Source organism: Coloeus monedula, assembly GCF_965178545.1.
Source record: "Coloeus monedula genome assembly, chromosome: Z".
Taxonomy (NCBI): Eukaryota; Metazoa; Chordata; class Aves; order Passeriformes; family Corvidae; genus Coloeus; species Coloeus monedula.
Window position 1 is genome coordinate 9,395,019 of NC_138822.1, and position 15,943 is coordinate 9,410,961.

A 15,943-nucleotide genomic window follows, 5' to 3' on the forward strand; every position below is an offset into this window, starting at 1 on the left:
TATTCACGAAATAGTTGATATATTGTTTGACCGTAAAAGCAAGCATAGGTCAGGGTACTCTTCTTCTGTATATAAGCTTCATTGCCATCTCACAGGGGCCGCCTTGTCACATGTGGGCATCAAGCTGCCACTAAAATAAATCAGTATATTAAGAGTTTCTAGCATAAGCAGCTATTTAGAACTACAACATAACTGCAAATGTATTTTGCAGCAGTTTTTCTTTCTTTTTCTTTGATTATTAGAACTGCCATAAAACTTTTCTAACGTTATCTTCCTCTCCACATATTCAACAAACAGATGCCTCACTCATTAGACCAGTTCATCTCCCAACTGATTTTAACTCTTCCATTCCACATTCATTAAATATGGAAATGCTGTTGAAAGCTTCCCTGTTTCCAGGACAGAAGAAAGAGATTAATCTGCGTGTCCTCTAAAACAAATTTCTTACAAATGGGTGTGTAATTAATTGTATTTAAGTGCTGCCTATTCTTATTGTTATCTGTTTCACAGTACTGCCCAAAACCTCTGCAGTCTAAGGCTTCTGTACCAACACAAAGCAAAAGATTATGTTCAGTTGTTGTATTCTTTAAATCAGACACATTTTCATTAAAAGAGTGGATGGCAAAAAGGACTCAAAGACAGAGGGAAAATGTTTCCATATCCATGAGATCTGAATTAAAATGCATAGCATCGAGGCGGCAGGGGAACAAGAGAGAGAGTAATCTGCAAAACTTCTCAGCAAGAAAACCTGCAACTTGACTTATGAGTTTATAAAATACAACTAAAAAAAAAGGAAAACAAAACAGCAAACAACAAAAGGGATTGTGCTGGGTATTTAGGCAAGGAAAGAAATGTTTTACAGTGGCCTCCTCAGAACAAGGAAGACAGAACTAGTAGCATTTATTTTTCTGTAACTACATCCATTTTTTGTTATGCTTTCTGATCTTTGAGGTCAAGGCCACCGGGCAATGTCCATAAATTCACAGAATAGCTGTCAGACCTTTTCTCAGAAGTTTCCACTTTAAATGGATGTGAGTGAAAGAGCATGAAAACCTGCACATAACAATTACCACAACAAAGTCTTGGGCTTTCTGAGGAGACTGCTTTTTCTCCTTTACTGATCTCACAATCTTTGTTTGGATAACCAATATACAGAAAGGGCTTGGTTTAACATTAATCCCAGTAGCATACACATAGCATCCAATAACAGCACAAAGGTTCCTTTGAAAAAAATATTCTGCAACTAGAGGGAGACAGGTTCCTTGAAACATTCATTCTACTGTGAAATCTAACAGCGAGAGTGACTTCCAGAGCTTGGCAGCTTGCTTTGTGAAACACACAGAAGCAGACAGTAGCATCCAGGTCTTAAATATATCTGATTTTGATCAACAGCTTACACTCAAACTCACAAATAAAATAGGAGAAGCAAAGACCCTCCATTTGCCCATACCTCAGCACTATAAATTTTAATTTGTGATTAACCAAAGTGAGTGAAGTTCACTGCTACCCCACTGACCTTCAGGTTACCTTCATAATCTTTTTCCCATCATAAGAGAAAGTGTCTGAGAAACAACATGCAAATAAATACCTGGAGGCCAGAGGTGAAAGGTGGAAAAAAATCCTGGAGGAGTAAAATAGAGAAAGGCAGATTTGGGGCAGGATAGAGAGATACAAATAGCACCTGGCTGTTGGCAGCCAGGAAAGACAGGTGGTGGTAAACACAACACAAATGGTAGAATGCAAAAAAAACCCAAAAAACAAAGAGTTTCAACAGCAACAGTGAGTGTCAGAAGGGGAGAAATTATGTTAAGAAGTTCAAAGATATCAACCTTTTTAAGCAGATAGAATCAGATAGAATCAGCTCCACTCTGACATTTATCTTCAGCAAGTAGCTAAAAGGGAATCCACACAAGCAAGTTCAATTACAGAGCTCTTGCCACCTATCCCCCCACATACTAGCCATTTAGTGGAAAGAAAAATCCCAGGTATTAGATTTCTTTGTATATTTTTGCCTGTTCAATTCTGTAAGTGGTGAATAATGCTACAAATGCCATCTGCTACTTATACAGACCATATTTTTTCAATTAAATAAATGAAAATATCTCAATGATGGATGCCAAGAGGATGCTGCCAGACTCTTTTCAGTGGAGACAAGACAAGGAGCAAAGGCCATAAACTAAAACACAGAAGTTCCACCTCGACATGAGGAAGAACTTCTTTACACTGAGGGTGGCAGACCACTGGAACAGGCTGCTCAGGGAAGCATGAAAATATTCCAAACCCACTTGGACGTGTTCCTGTGTCACCTCTTCTAGGTGACCCTGCCTTGGCAGGGAGATTGAACTGGATGATATCCAGAGGTCACTTCCAATATTAACTGTTCTGAGATTCTGGGAAACCAAGCACTTTTACTCCCCAAGGAAAGAAGTTCTGTGAGGACCAGCTACACAGGATGTCCAAGTTCACACACTGAGCACATTAGAGAGAAAGTGTTTTACCTGCTGGCTGTTCTCTGCACTTCAGTCTCCTCATTATGTAAGTCAGAGGCTGTTAAGAAAGACTGTAATCCAGCTGACTATTGCCTCACCTTACTGATTAAGGAAATCCAACCAGCATCACAAGTAAAAATAACTTTGTAAAGGTATTTTTAACATTTAAACTCCCTACTAATAATATATCCCAATAGACAATGCACCAAACAATGCAAATAAAGGGCATTCCATAGCAATCACTTCCTAAGAAATGAAGAAACTAATTGTCAGAGAATTTTCTGAGGATATTCTCTTAACTGCCTTATTTGTAATAGAATTTTTCAGGCAGCAGGAAAAGACAATTGGTTTTACAACTTCTATCATAAATTATTTCAGAATGGTACATAATTTTCTCTCATTTTAATGGGAGTTACTGATTAATGATACACAATTACAGTACTAAGAACATGTACTTCACAAAGACATCATTGCCAAAACAGAAATTTAATTTAATTTTAAAGCAATTTGTCATCTCTAGCAAGTATGAAAAATGTAGAAGTCAAGAAAATGCAAGATTTTGTAATAACTTCCTGCTGATGATTAATTTTCCTTTAAAGGAGTCTGGACTAGTTAGGCTATTTTTGTAAGTTTTTTCTTCCCATTCTATTTGACCATAACTTACTTTTTTGGCCCTCTGATCCAGCAGCTAGAGCTGGAATCTGACAAAGCTCTTGCTGAAATCCATGGTAATCCTATGAGTGCAGTCTGCATGTTCAGGCCCTTCAAAGCTTCAGAGCACTCAAAACAACTCTTGGCACTGCAAAGACTGACAGACCTGACTAACTTAGTCACTCTACACAATGTTGGCTTCAAAACCAATTTACATAATGTGAATTTCCTAAATGAAATATGAATCATGACTTCGGACAACAGCAGTTCCATTTCCACTTGGGCACTACAACGGCTGAGAGAACGGCTTTTCTGCATACCTATTTTATTTGATGCCACCTGTTTTATATTCTCTGTAAATGCTCAAGAAGTCAAGTGAGGGAAGAGAGGCCTCATGCAGTAAGTCTGTGTGAAGTGAAGCGGCAGCAGTCAAGGACAGATTTCCAGTCCTATTGAAAACCATGAGGATGCTTCAAAGCTAAATGAACACTATCTTCTGCAAAAGACAGCACTGCTTCTTAAAAACTAGAGATGGACAGTGGTAGACAGCTCTTCCTGAGGACACAGAAGAACACTAAAGAGCGCAACAGTCATAGTCCGAAACATCTGCTAGTTGTTGCTGTTAATAAAAAGGCAGTACATCCTGTTTCCAAGCACACAGTATGACAGCACCTTTATTACAGCTCTCCCTTCTCAGGACTCATTCTTTAATAAGAAAATAATTCTGGAATGAAATTCAGACAACTAGATCTAGGCTGGAAAGGCAACCATTAACAGATTTTGCTTCAGTCATTATGAGAAAAGAACAAAAAACAAACTACAAAAGAGAGAGAGAGAGAGACAGGGCTTTGAATTCAATTGTCGCTACTTTCACTGGAGTGCACTTCACAGTTTTAGATTCACAAGAAAATATTGGTAGATGCCTTCTGACCCTCTGGTGACACTCCATGGGCTTCTAAGTTGAAGGCTCTTGGTGAAGCAATAAAACTCCCGTCCCATTAGTCTCCTTCTATTTGAGATAAAAAGCAAGACAGCTATAGAAAGATCTGTGACATCCAGTAGAAGCTGCTGTATTGTTAACATTCTCTTCTGTGACCTTTCCATCCAAAAGTACCACCACATACCCTACATCATAAATTAGAAGGGGATTTCTTGCGTTCTTTCTCCTGTTCCTAACTTCTGAACGGGAATGACAAACTAATGAAACTTCAATTTAAACAGCAACTTTTTACAGTAATATTTACCTTTGCACACGTATGTAATATTCTCCCATGACTGATCTATTGTGCATTCTGAAAAATTCCTGTCTCCATTGAAATAGTATCCTTCTTGACACTGATAGTACACTCTGCTCCATAGAGTGGTAGAGTTGTCCCAGGTCATTTTTGTGTGTGGAATCAGCAAAGGTTTGCCACAGTCTATTTCTGGAACAGAGAAAAATAGGAAAACGAAACCTTGAAATGAAAACAGGCAAGACATATCAAAGTGTTTAAGATGGAGGGATGAACTGTCCCAGCAAGTTACACTTCAATTTTTTCCACTTCTTAGAGATTTCTAGAAGTCAGGCCAGTTTATCAGAACTCCAAATTTTGTGACTGGAGACTTTCCAGCAGGGTAGGGCATTTATCCTACAAGACGACCCATAAATAAAACGAAGTGACCTGATTACGAATGGAGAGCAAGGATCTTAAGGAAAATTTTTAGGAATAGATCTATCTTCCCACAACACTCTCTTATCCTCTACATGCTATTTATTCCTTTATTTTACCTACCATTAGTAACAGTAGATATTAGAAAAGACACGTGGTCCAAGGAGTGTTGTGAAAGAACAGCATCAGGAAGGTTATGTTCCTTTGTCAGTGTATTTAGTTCAAGGTTTGAAAAAAGAAGCTGCTACAGACAAGACAAATGAGCAATTCTGAGGGAAAATTTGATTGATTATTCAAACCACTTTACGGATAATTAGAAAGCTGGAATAATGAATTTATAATTTAATTCATCTGCTCAGTTTTCAGGGGCTTAATAATAAAAACAGGGAACAAAAAGAATAAAAAGTGAAGATCAAATAGATGGAACAATATTATTTAGGGTAAAATATGCTTTTAAATCCACAATGAACATTATACCTCAATAAAAGATTCTTCACCACTTCAGTTGTAAGAAGCAAACAAGTAAGAATTAAAATCTTACCCTCATTACCCTATGGAGAAAACAAGTTCTTTTAAAACCATTTAATAATTTTAAGTGATTCTGAAATTCTACTCAAAATAAGGAAAGCAAAGAAGAAAAAACAAAAGCTTATAGAATCACGATCTTTACAACCTTTACAGGAAAAATTAAACATATGTATTGCAAGGGGCAATACATCCACCATCATGACCACCTTCCTTTTCATACCCCAATGTGTATGAATGCATCTATTATAAACCATCAAAACAAGCCTTGGAATAACTAATGCACACACCAGCATATGCTTAACTCATAGAAGGACAGTATGTGACGAGACACAAAAACTTGTGCTGTTCCAGCTACCTGCCCACGGCTGTTCTGCAACAGACCGAGATGCAGAAGCCCATTTCTGTGTAACACTGCAAGCCTTCTACTTAGACTCATGACCCAGAACAAGAATATTAAAGGTCACTCTATAAGTAGAGAGTGGTTATAACATACAAATTGAGCACTCAAAAAAATTACTACATTTGATTGCAATAAACTGAAAGCTTGACCCTGGTGGATCAAGCTGAAAAGATATCGATCACCCAACAAATAGAAAAGTGAAGCTGTGCAAATGTGAAAACCGACTAAATAATGCAATTATCCTTAGGTCTCCTAATTAAGAATATGAATTTAAGATTAAAAAAATGAGTTTTTTAAAAAATGTGCTTCTGTGTTTCATCTTATTGAGGAGCTCTTTAGGCTACATTCTTCCAAATCATAGCACTATGAGAGACTTGACTCATCTGAAATAACAGTAGAATGCTTGAGCAATCATAGTTTGCAACTGGAAACTGTCCAAATATGGGAATTTTGAAGGGATGTTAATGACAAATAGCACTTTGGTTTCTGATAGTGTCTTCAGCTGCTACCAGAAAAGTAGAATACACATTGAACTAGAAAAATGTCAGCAGTTTAGGCTGTATTTTCATCTCATGGTAATCCCAATGCCTGACACGCATTGGGATTATGTTCTTGGAATGTTAACTTTTAACAATTTATTGCAACTTCATTAGCAACACAGATGAAAAAAGCCCTGTTCAACATATGGGTTTTGTTTTGTGACTGAACTTTCTATGCCAAAAGATTGTACAAACTGAATGCCCAAAGAGAACGACCGATATTTATAACAGTGACTTAAATGGTATCTATGCTAAATAAATCTGAAGGCAGACTTTATTTACCTTTGCACACCAAATCAGGGCCATCCCACTGTCCTTTGGCATTGCAGACTGCAGTGCGACTGCCGCCTGCCATCAGGTAACCATGAACACAGTCGTAAGTAACTTCACTTCTGTACGTGGTCCCACTTACAGATGCAGGGTGAGCGTTCAAAACAGAAGGTGGAACCCCACAGTCCACACCTGAGGACATGAAGGAAGAGGAAGGTAGACTTGTTCATCAACCAGCAGGAGCAATGACAGCTGCTCCCATAAGCATTTCTTTCATCTTTACCAGCTAACACTCTCCTCCTGTAGTAATACAACACTTCCTCAGATCCTCTGCAATATTCCCACTGTGACTGACAGTGCTGTAGCAACTCCAAAGATCTGCTTCCAAATGAAAGGACACCTTTCTGCCTTTCTCATGGCATGCTGAATCTGTGACTCCCTCCTCAGTCTAGTTGCTGGTACACAAAAAAATCCTACTTTTGTTCAGAATCTTTAAAGATTCCCCTGCTTTTACAAACCTGATTACATCAGATAAGCTTTTTCTATACCATTTGCAATGGGCAGCACCCTGAGGAGGGCAGATGAGCAGAAACTGCCTTTAGAAAGCAGAACTTTAAAAACTGTACAAAAACTATATAAATGCAAACCCACAGAAAACGTTGCAACATACAACACAAAAGTTTCCTGTTAAGGCAAGATATTCAAAATACACTGTAATGGTTGCTCTACTCACAAACATGATGAGTTGTCATTGACAAATGCTTAATCAAAGAAGTCAAGTAGCACACACACACACAAAAAAGAAGATTTGTTAAAGGTACAGTTACTAGTATTCAAAAAAAAAAATCAGATTTGCTGGTTTTACAAAAAAGGGAAGTCCTAATTGAAAACCAGGAAAAGAGCTTGCAATACAAAGGGAAAATAAGTTTGACATTTCAGACTTTTGGCTGTTTCTTGGTGTATCATGTATTTTCTTTCAATTAACCACAAGAGATGTGCAAAGAAACTCTAAGCTGACCTACTGTTTGATTGCAGAAATTTTAAAAATCACATGAAAAAGCAACTTCCGAAAAATATTAACAAAAATATATATATCAACAACTCGCACTAATTGCATTCCACAAGCTTTCTCTAGGGGCTTCTTGAAACTCTGGGCACTCCCTTTTTTGTTTTCAAATTCATTGTCCTTTATTTATTTTGGGGGAGAAAATTGTTACTTTCATTGTTTTATAATAGTATTATCTTTTCTTTCTTATGAATTTCTAGTGATAGTTAATATTTTACCTTTCCCAGACACATTGTTTTAGCACCCTTATTTTAATTTATTCGCTTCCCATAAATGTTCCATTTCTGTCCATTCTCAGAGAAAAAAAAAAAATAGAGAAGAAGAGAAAGGGAAATAATTAGAAACCAATGACTTTTGTCATTTCAGAGAAAGAGAGAAAGAGCTCTTCTCACTAAGTAACAATTTCCAAGATGACAATTCTCCCCTGTAGAGTTGTTATATGCAGAGTATATTCTGTTATCTAGCGCTTCAAGTACCATTTAACTAATATACAGAATTTTCTAACTACTCACAGGAAGACAAAAAGAACTCTGAACTTGTAAACAGTAATATTGCCACAAAATGGATGATTAGAACACCAAGGCAAGCGTATGTTTAACAACAGTCACAGGAAACTCAACTCTTCAGAGATGTGAAAGTGTTTGTTCATGCACAAATGCTATTAAAACCACGATGACTGCCCAGAGATGAGGAGTGCTACGATGCCTCTCTTTTGCATCTACAGTAAACCTTCAGAAAAAACTTCACAAAATGTGAGGAAAATTGATGTTTTCATGAGAGGTCAGTGATGCCTTCCAACTCAGTGGCCTTTCGTATGAAATGCTGAAGAAATCTAGTTTTGTAGGCCTCAGTTCACATTCAGGGACCAGCATCAAAAATGTCACTACACTAAAGAAAAAGGTAAACAATAACATGTCCTTTTATTTTCTTCTTTTTTTTTTTTTTGCAAATAACCAGATCTTGAAAAAAATTTCCTTCAGATTGTGAAAACAGTCTACTATCTTCACAAACACACTTCCCATGCATAAACCCCCATAATGAAGAATTTAAGAAAGATTTAAGACTCTTTTCACCTTTACAGCTTAAAGTGGCAGGTTCCCAAGTTTCATTTGCAGTGCAGTATGAGAACTTTCCTTCGCTGCTGTAAAACCCTTCTTGACACTCATAATGAACTGCACTTCCTGGTAGCAAGCTGTAGTTCCCCACAATGTAGCCGTGCTTCATTTCAGGAGGGGAACCACATCCGATTTCTGCAAAGAGACTGGGTTAAAAGATTTCATAGTACATAAATCACAACACTCGACCACTTTAAAATTAGCTGAACTAGATGGTCACATCACAAAATACACCTGTTCTGATGAATCTGAGGGGTTGCCAAAGAGGTAGAATATTAAAGTTGAAGAATTGTCCCGGCCACAGTTGGAGGAATACAGGGAAGCAGTTATTGAGCTACACCTTTACTAACATACAGCTGGAGCCATTCACAACACCAAGATGAGACACTGCAGTGTGATGCTGCTTTGCGTGGGCCAGTCTTGTTACAGCAATGGCTGAATGATACTTCAGCATCAGAGGAAAGTTTCAGGTCCCAATGCACAGCTTTATTTCCCTGTGGATGAGCAAAGTGAAGCACTTTTCAGCAGATAAATTGAAAAGAAATGTTCTGCCTCTCAAATCCTTCATCTCATTGAAACAGCCTGCATACAAAAGCTCCACTCCTCCAGCACATCTGCTTGGACAGGGCTCCCTTGTGCAACTCTGCAAGAAATACAATCGGTACAGACACTCTACTTCACCACAGAATATAGAGAGGCAAGTCAGTGAGATAAGAAGCAGGGTTATCAGCAATTCTGGCAAACAAAGTGGAGCACTCCAGTCAGAAAAACTGAGCAATTACAGGCTGTGAGCTTTACTGATGGTTCTGGCAATAAATCGGAAATAAAAGCTGAATATAATCTAGACAGCTCCGTCCACCTGGGACACCTGAGTTCATTACATACTCTGATATCTACAGCCTACACTGCTAGCAGTTTGCATCTGTGAAAACTGACACTAAAGACAGATTTTCAAATTGAAAACATGGGTTTGGTTGAGGTTTTTTTGTTATGGCAACATAAACTGAACCATTTATTTATGCAGGAGGCACAGTATGTAATAAATTGCTGAATTGTTATTTTATTATTCCTCTCCCCTAGGCTTGTTTCATTCAATTAACCTCTCTTATCAGCTATTTAGTCGCTCTTCTCTTCCCCTTTATGCGGTGTGATTATATAAACAACTGGATTACAACACACTTCCTTTTCACTCAGAAAGTAACTATGTTACTTTCATAGCATTATAAGCCTCTCGGACCCTGCACCACTGAAGCACAGCTGAGAACCTGAAGGAATATCTGGTGTTAACTCTAGGATCCTGACATCACTGGGACAAACCAAATACAAGAGGAGAAAAAAAAAAAAAAATCATACAGCAAGCAAAGTCCAGACACAGGGTTTCTGCCCTGGAGAAGTGCAGGCCAGAACAGGCACTACACTATGGTGCAACACACGTTTTTGTCTGCTAGCAAAAACAGCATCCAAAGACTCTCACCTTTGCATGAAACTATGTTTCCATCTTGATGAAAAGAACGCTCTCCATTTTCTAATTTATAACCATCATTGCAGTAACACATGTAGCTTCCTTCAGTATTCACACATCTTGCATTGTGACCACACAGCCCAGACTCCTCACATTCATCTATATCTAAAAATTCAGGGAAAATAGAATCACTTCATAATAGGGTTTTTTGTTTTAGGTAATTAATATAGGGCCCAAGCTTAACTCTTCCATGAAGAGTTCTACACAGCATCTCATGGCTCTTCTGGGATAACAAAGGAGCTTATCATTGTCTCATCTTCAAGCATCTGGAAAGAGGATTGTTGCAATTTTGTAGCTAGCTATCTTTAGAATTACTGCTGGTTTACTTGACAAATAGCTTCCAATATTATCTTCTGTTCAAACAATTCCAGAAAAATCCTGTATTTGCACATATCTTGAACAGTTACAACAGATCATCACTTTAGCAAGGAACTGAGTACACTAAACACAAATATTACATTCTGGGGAATCATCCTATTTCTTTAATCTAGCTGCTGCTGCTGCTTCTGAAAAGATCATTGTTTGAATGAGACTGTGAAACAATGATTTGTGACATAGCAGAATTCAAAATGGAACTAATTCATAGCTGTTACGAACCTGGATGTCAAACGAGTGCATTGACAACAGAAAGTTCTCTAATGTAGTGTTAGAAAATAAATTCTACAGTGATGGGAAAAAAAAAAAAAAAAAATCTGTGCAGTAGAAAATTAGGTTCTGAATTCATCACGCTCAGGATTCTTTGTGATGTCTACCTGTACAGTTTGTGCCATCATTGGGAATAAATGTCTTGTTGTTGTTGGAGGCTCGGTATCCATCAAGGCAAACACAGTAAAAACTTCCATGTGTATTATGACACAGTGTATGATTTCCACAGATTTTGCTGGCTCCAATCTGGCATTCATCCTTATCTGTCAGTACATTTAAAAAACATCAGAGAGAGATTAAGAAAAGTGGGGTATCCTCCTCTCCTCACTCATGCTGAAGTAACCAGACTTCTCCTTACTGATTTCCTTTATAAATTATATGGGATGTAAACACTGCTAGTAAGCTGAAGACCAACAGAAATTGTTGTCCCTGGATAAAAATGAGAGTACAGTTTTGTGACACAGCTTAAGTTGATCTAAGAGTCCAAGAGCTGCTGAAACCAGAGGACCCTGCTCTCTCCTTCCACTCTTCCTTATGGCATGCATTTCATGGAACACCTGGGTGGGGACAATCCCAAGCACAGTCTGGGTGGAGAACAGATCAAGAGAGCCCTGTGAGAAGGCCTTGGGGGTGGTGGTGGATGAAAGGCTGGACATGACCCAGCCATGAGCACCCACAGCCCAGAAAGCCAAATGTGTCCTGGGCTGCATCCAAAGCAGCGTGGGCAGCAGGGGAGGGAGGGGATTCTGCCCCTCTGCTCTGCTCTGGTGAGACCCCACCTGGAACACTGCATCCAGCTCTGGGGTCCCAGCACAGGAAGGACATGGACCTGCTAAGGCAAATCCAGTGGAGGCCATGAAGATGAGTGGGGGCTGGAGCACCTCTCCCACAAGGAAAGGCTGAAATGGTTGGGGATTTCTGAGTCTAGAAAAGAGAAGGCTCTGAGGAGCCATTATTGTGGCCTTCCAGTACCTAAAGAGGACTTAAAAGAAAGCTGGAGAGGGACTTTGGACAATACCATGTAGTGATAGGACAAGGGGGAATTGCTTCAAACTGAAAGAGGGTGGGTTTAGATTTGGTATTATGAAGAAATTCTTCATTGTAGGGGTAGTGAGGCACTGGAACAGGTTGCCCGGAGAAGTAGTGGATGCCCCAATGCCCCATGACTGAAAGTGTCCAAGGTCAGCTTGGATGGAGCTCTGAGCAACTTGCTCTAGTGGAAGCTGTCCCTGGCCATGGCAAGGGGGTTGGAATTGTGTGATTTTTAAGGTCCCTTTCAAAGCATTCTGTGATTCTATGTTTTTCCTACAATGAGAGAGCTGAACTCTGTGAAGGGGCCAGCAGCTGCCAGTGCTTTGTGAAAGAAGGGTAAGAGATGGAGAGGAAGAGATCACCGGTGAAGGACCACCCCCTTTAAGCACTGGTAAGCTATTACATACACTGAGACACAGCATTTGACATTGTTCTTTGATTCACATTGATTCATCACGTATGAGACAGTCTTAGAAGGACACTATCAGGCACAGTAACAAAACAATGTTAAACAACATTTCTGAACATGTAAAAGTCTTTTGGTAAGAAAAAACAATCCACACATATTCTATGTTTGGGAAATTCTGCCAGGAAACAACAAAGATTTTAGCATGCTTTGAAGAATTCATTAACATTACTTGAGAAAGAGCACTTTAGGAATTTACAGAGTTTCTTTCCATTTCATAGACAGGCAGCCTACCTTGACAATGGGTTCTTCCATTGCCTACAAATCCATAATTGCAGATACAAACACTTTTTCCTCCACTTTGCTGACACGTTGCATGAATGTGGCAAGTTGCACAGACATCAGGAACTGATCTGTTCACAATACCTTTAAGGACAAAAAGACACATTTTTTTTTAAGTACCTTACAGGTGGCGTGGTAGGGCAACTGGCAGAGCATTTAAAGTGGAGATAAAATCCAGATTAAAACACAGAATAGACTACTACCTCCTCCCACCTCATTTTCAAACTTATAGGAAAACCAGAGCTATTGTATTAAAAGACTAAAGATGAAAACTGAACAGAGAACATTAAACAAGTAACTACACTGAGCATTTTTGTCCATCCTTCTCTTCTCTGACAACAAGGAAAAGAGCTTTTCAACAGTCAGAAAGGTTTAGAAGGCATATAATAAGTAGCTCTATGCAATAATATTAATCTTTTGTCCATATCCATTTGTTTCTCTTTCGTCTTTATTTTTGTTTCTTCTGTTTTGTTGGGTTTTTTCCTATTATTTACACATGGACATTTGGGATACTTATCAATCTCTTTGTATCATGTGTCATCCACATGTATATGGTAAAAATGTTATTCATAAGAATGTTGTGAATACTGCCAGGAGTAAAATTACGTAAAGTAATTTTAGAAATTAATTTTTATTAAAAGTGGTTTAGAAGCATACAACATATAAACTAATTTACTATAATCTGACAAGGCTGCAAATATACATGAAATTACGATAAAACATAAATTTATTCTCCTCTTTGTACTCATACTCTCAGGGCATTTTGTTCACTTTCCTCAATTTTTTTGGTAAGCTCTCCTTGTTATCACACATACCCTCGCTTTCCAAATGACAAACGTCAAAATGGATGGGTTTAATGTAGATAAAGCATGCATATGCCTACATGTTTTTACATTTTAAAAGAAAGAACTAATACTGCACAAGCTGATGTCTCATGGTGCTTGACACAGAAGCATGGAATTTTTTACTTTTCTAAGATAGCTTAAATGGGTAAGAGTACTAACATCACTGTATGTTTAACATCTCTGACAAAATTTTGACTACTCTACAATGCCTGAATACATAACTGTAACTGGATGAAGAAGGCAGCTGAACACTCTAGCTGTTTTTAGGCAACAAATTTATCACTGTGATAAACCTGCCCTTCCACATACACAGGGTTTCAGTTTTACTCACAGTGCATTTATGAGTGCCCTAGCCTATGGGAAGCATCACAGATTCCTACTCCTAATTATCCATGTTTTTATATATTTGTGTGTGTGTGTGTGTTTCGGATAAGAACAGGAAACAAAAACTGTCAGCATGCAATGGCAGCCAACATAGATCAGAAAATTAAATTTACGAACAGCCATAGAGAGAACTTTCTCGTGATACCTCAATCCTCTGATAAGACAGGGGAGTATCCTCCTCAGACTGATGCTTCAGCAGATTAAAAAAAGTGTTGCCATCCCCTGCCTCCCCTTACTACTACAGCTGAAACTTTATGATTTATTTGTCCTTCACAACATACAATTTATCATGCCAGCACTACGGTCACCTCACTGTTTTGGTCCTACTCATGCGCTTCCTCAGTTGCGGCTCCTGCCATGGCAAGGCCTTCTCAGCCCGGCAGGACACGGGGTCGCTGCCACCACTGCCGTCAGCAGGTGTCGAGGAGACACCTCCGCCACCAACGCCACGGGGACCTCCATCACCACCACTGCAGGCCGCTCCGCCACCATCACCATGGGATGATGCTTCGCCATCATCACCATGGGATGCTTCGGCACCACCAGCACGGTCTGTCCCCAACACCACCACCAAGGAATGCTCTGCCACCAGCGTGGGCTGCCTCCACCATCATCACCTCGGGCTGCCTCTGCCACCACCACCAAGGGCTGTCCGGCCACCACCGGCGGGCGCTTGACGCCCAGCTCGCAGCCCCCCGGCCCGGCCGCACTTACCCCGCCGCCGCCCCGCGCACCGCGGCAGCGCCAGCAGCAGCAGCAGCAGCAGCGGCCCGGGGGCCCGGCCGCCCGCCGAGCTCATGCTCCCGCCGCCGCCGCGCCCCTCGGTGCCGCACAGCCCCGGGGCCTCTGCATCGTCCCTGGGGGCGGAGGGAGGGAGGGGAGCCGCGGACAGGGCAGAGCCCGACGGTAGGGCAGAGCCCGCGGCCCGGACTGAGGGCGGCTGGCGCTGTCTCCCGGCGGGCGGGACGCCCTTATCGCCTCCGCCGCGCCCTCGGCCCCCCCGGCTTTCACCCTCAGCGAGGCCCCTTTCCTTCCCGGCCCCACTGTCCGCAAAACCCTCTCTGTTCTTCTTTTTTTTTTTTTTTTTTTTTTTTAATTATTAATTTCTTTTTTTTTTCTTTTTCCTCTCTTCCCTGGCACAACCCCTTTCCTTCCCCGGGACACCGCCTCTGCCCGGCCAGGCAGGTGGCAACGCTGATAAGGGCTGCTGCTGTCCATAGCCCGAGGGCGGGGGGAGAAACGGAGGGTAGGGTTATTTATGATTCCACTGAAGAGCGGCTGAAAGACACACCTGTTTGTACGCGGGAGCTGTGCCGCCCCCGGAAAGCACCGAGCAGCACCGAGCAGCACGGAGCAGCACCGAGCAGCACGGAGCGGGACCGAGCGGCACGGAGCAGCACGGAGCGGCACCGAGCAGCACGGAGCAGCACCGAGCAGCACGGAGCAGCACCGAGCAGCACCGAGCAGCACGGAGCGGCACCGAGCGGCACCGAGCAGCACGGAGCAGCACGGAGCAGCACCGAGCAGCACGGAGCAGCACGGAGCAGCACGGAGCAGCACGGAGCAGCACGGAGCAGCACCGAGCAGCACGGAGCAGCACGGAGCAGCACGGAGCAGCACGGAGCGGCCCCGGCCCCGGGAGCGCTCGGTGTGTCCCCGAGGGGACGGCATCGCCGCCTGTGCCCCGGCGCCAAGCTGGCGCATCAGTCCTACGATGTACGAAACTGGTGCAGCCGTACACCGCCAACCCTTGATGCTTGAAATAAATTAAGGCTTTCTCACTGCAGGCCTTAGCCGCCGCTCAGGTGAATCCCCAAACCTCGGGTTTAGGCAGCACCAGTAGCGCTGCCTGAAGAGTTTTCTGCTGCAGAAAGAAGAGTAGTAATAGCTCTAGCGCCCATAGTCCTCATTCGTGTCCGTGAGCCTGCATCGTAGGAAGCTGCATAAACTACTTTTTATCGGCAAACACAGTTGCCCAGTTACCACAATAGAGGAGTGCCAAGGTGATGAATCAGGCAAGCCTAACACAAAAGTAGAATTAGGCACATTTGATTCCTCTA

The 15,943-nt window shown here is 41.3% G+C and overlaps 1 protein-coding gene across 1 annotated transcript in view; it reads right to left on the reverse strand.

Moving 5' to 3' along the window:
* The window catches only part of SUSD1 (sushi domain containing 1), a gene marked incomplete at its 5' end in the record, with an annotated part of 39,840 nt that extends 25,158 nt beyond the window's left edge, over positions 1 to 14,682 (reverse strand). The window contains 7 exons of the mRNA XM_082301235.1: positions 4,385 to 4,564; positions 6,539 to 6,718; positions 8,666 to 8,842; positions 10,182 to 10,334; positions 10,982 to 11,137; positions 12,607 to 12,738; positions 14,598 to 14,682. Of these exons, the coding sequence (XP_082157361.1) occupies positions 4,385 to 4,564; positions 6,539 to 6,718; positions 8,666 to 8,842; positions 10,182 to 10,334; positions 10,982 to 11,137; positions 12,607 to 12,738; positions 14,598 to 14,682 (1,063 nt within the window). The remainder of the gene's footprint in view (positions 1 to 4,384; positions 4,565 to 6,538; positions 6,719 to 8,665; positions 8,843 to 10,181; positions 10,335 to 10,981; positions 11,138 to 12,606; positions 12,739 to 14,597) is intronic.
* Between the last annotated feature and the right edge of the window lie 1,261 nt (positions 14,683 to 15,943).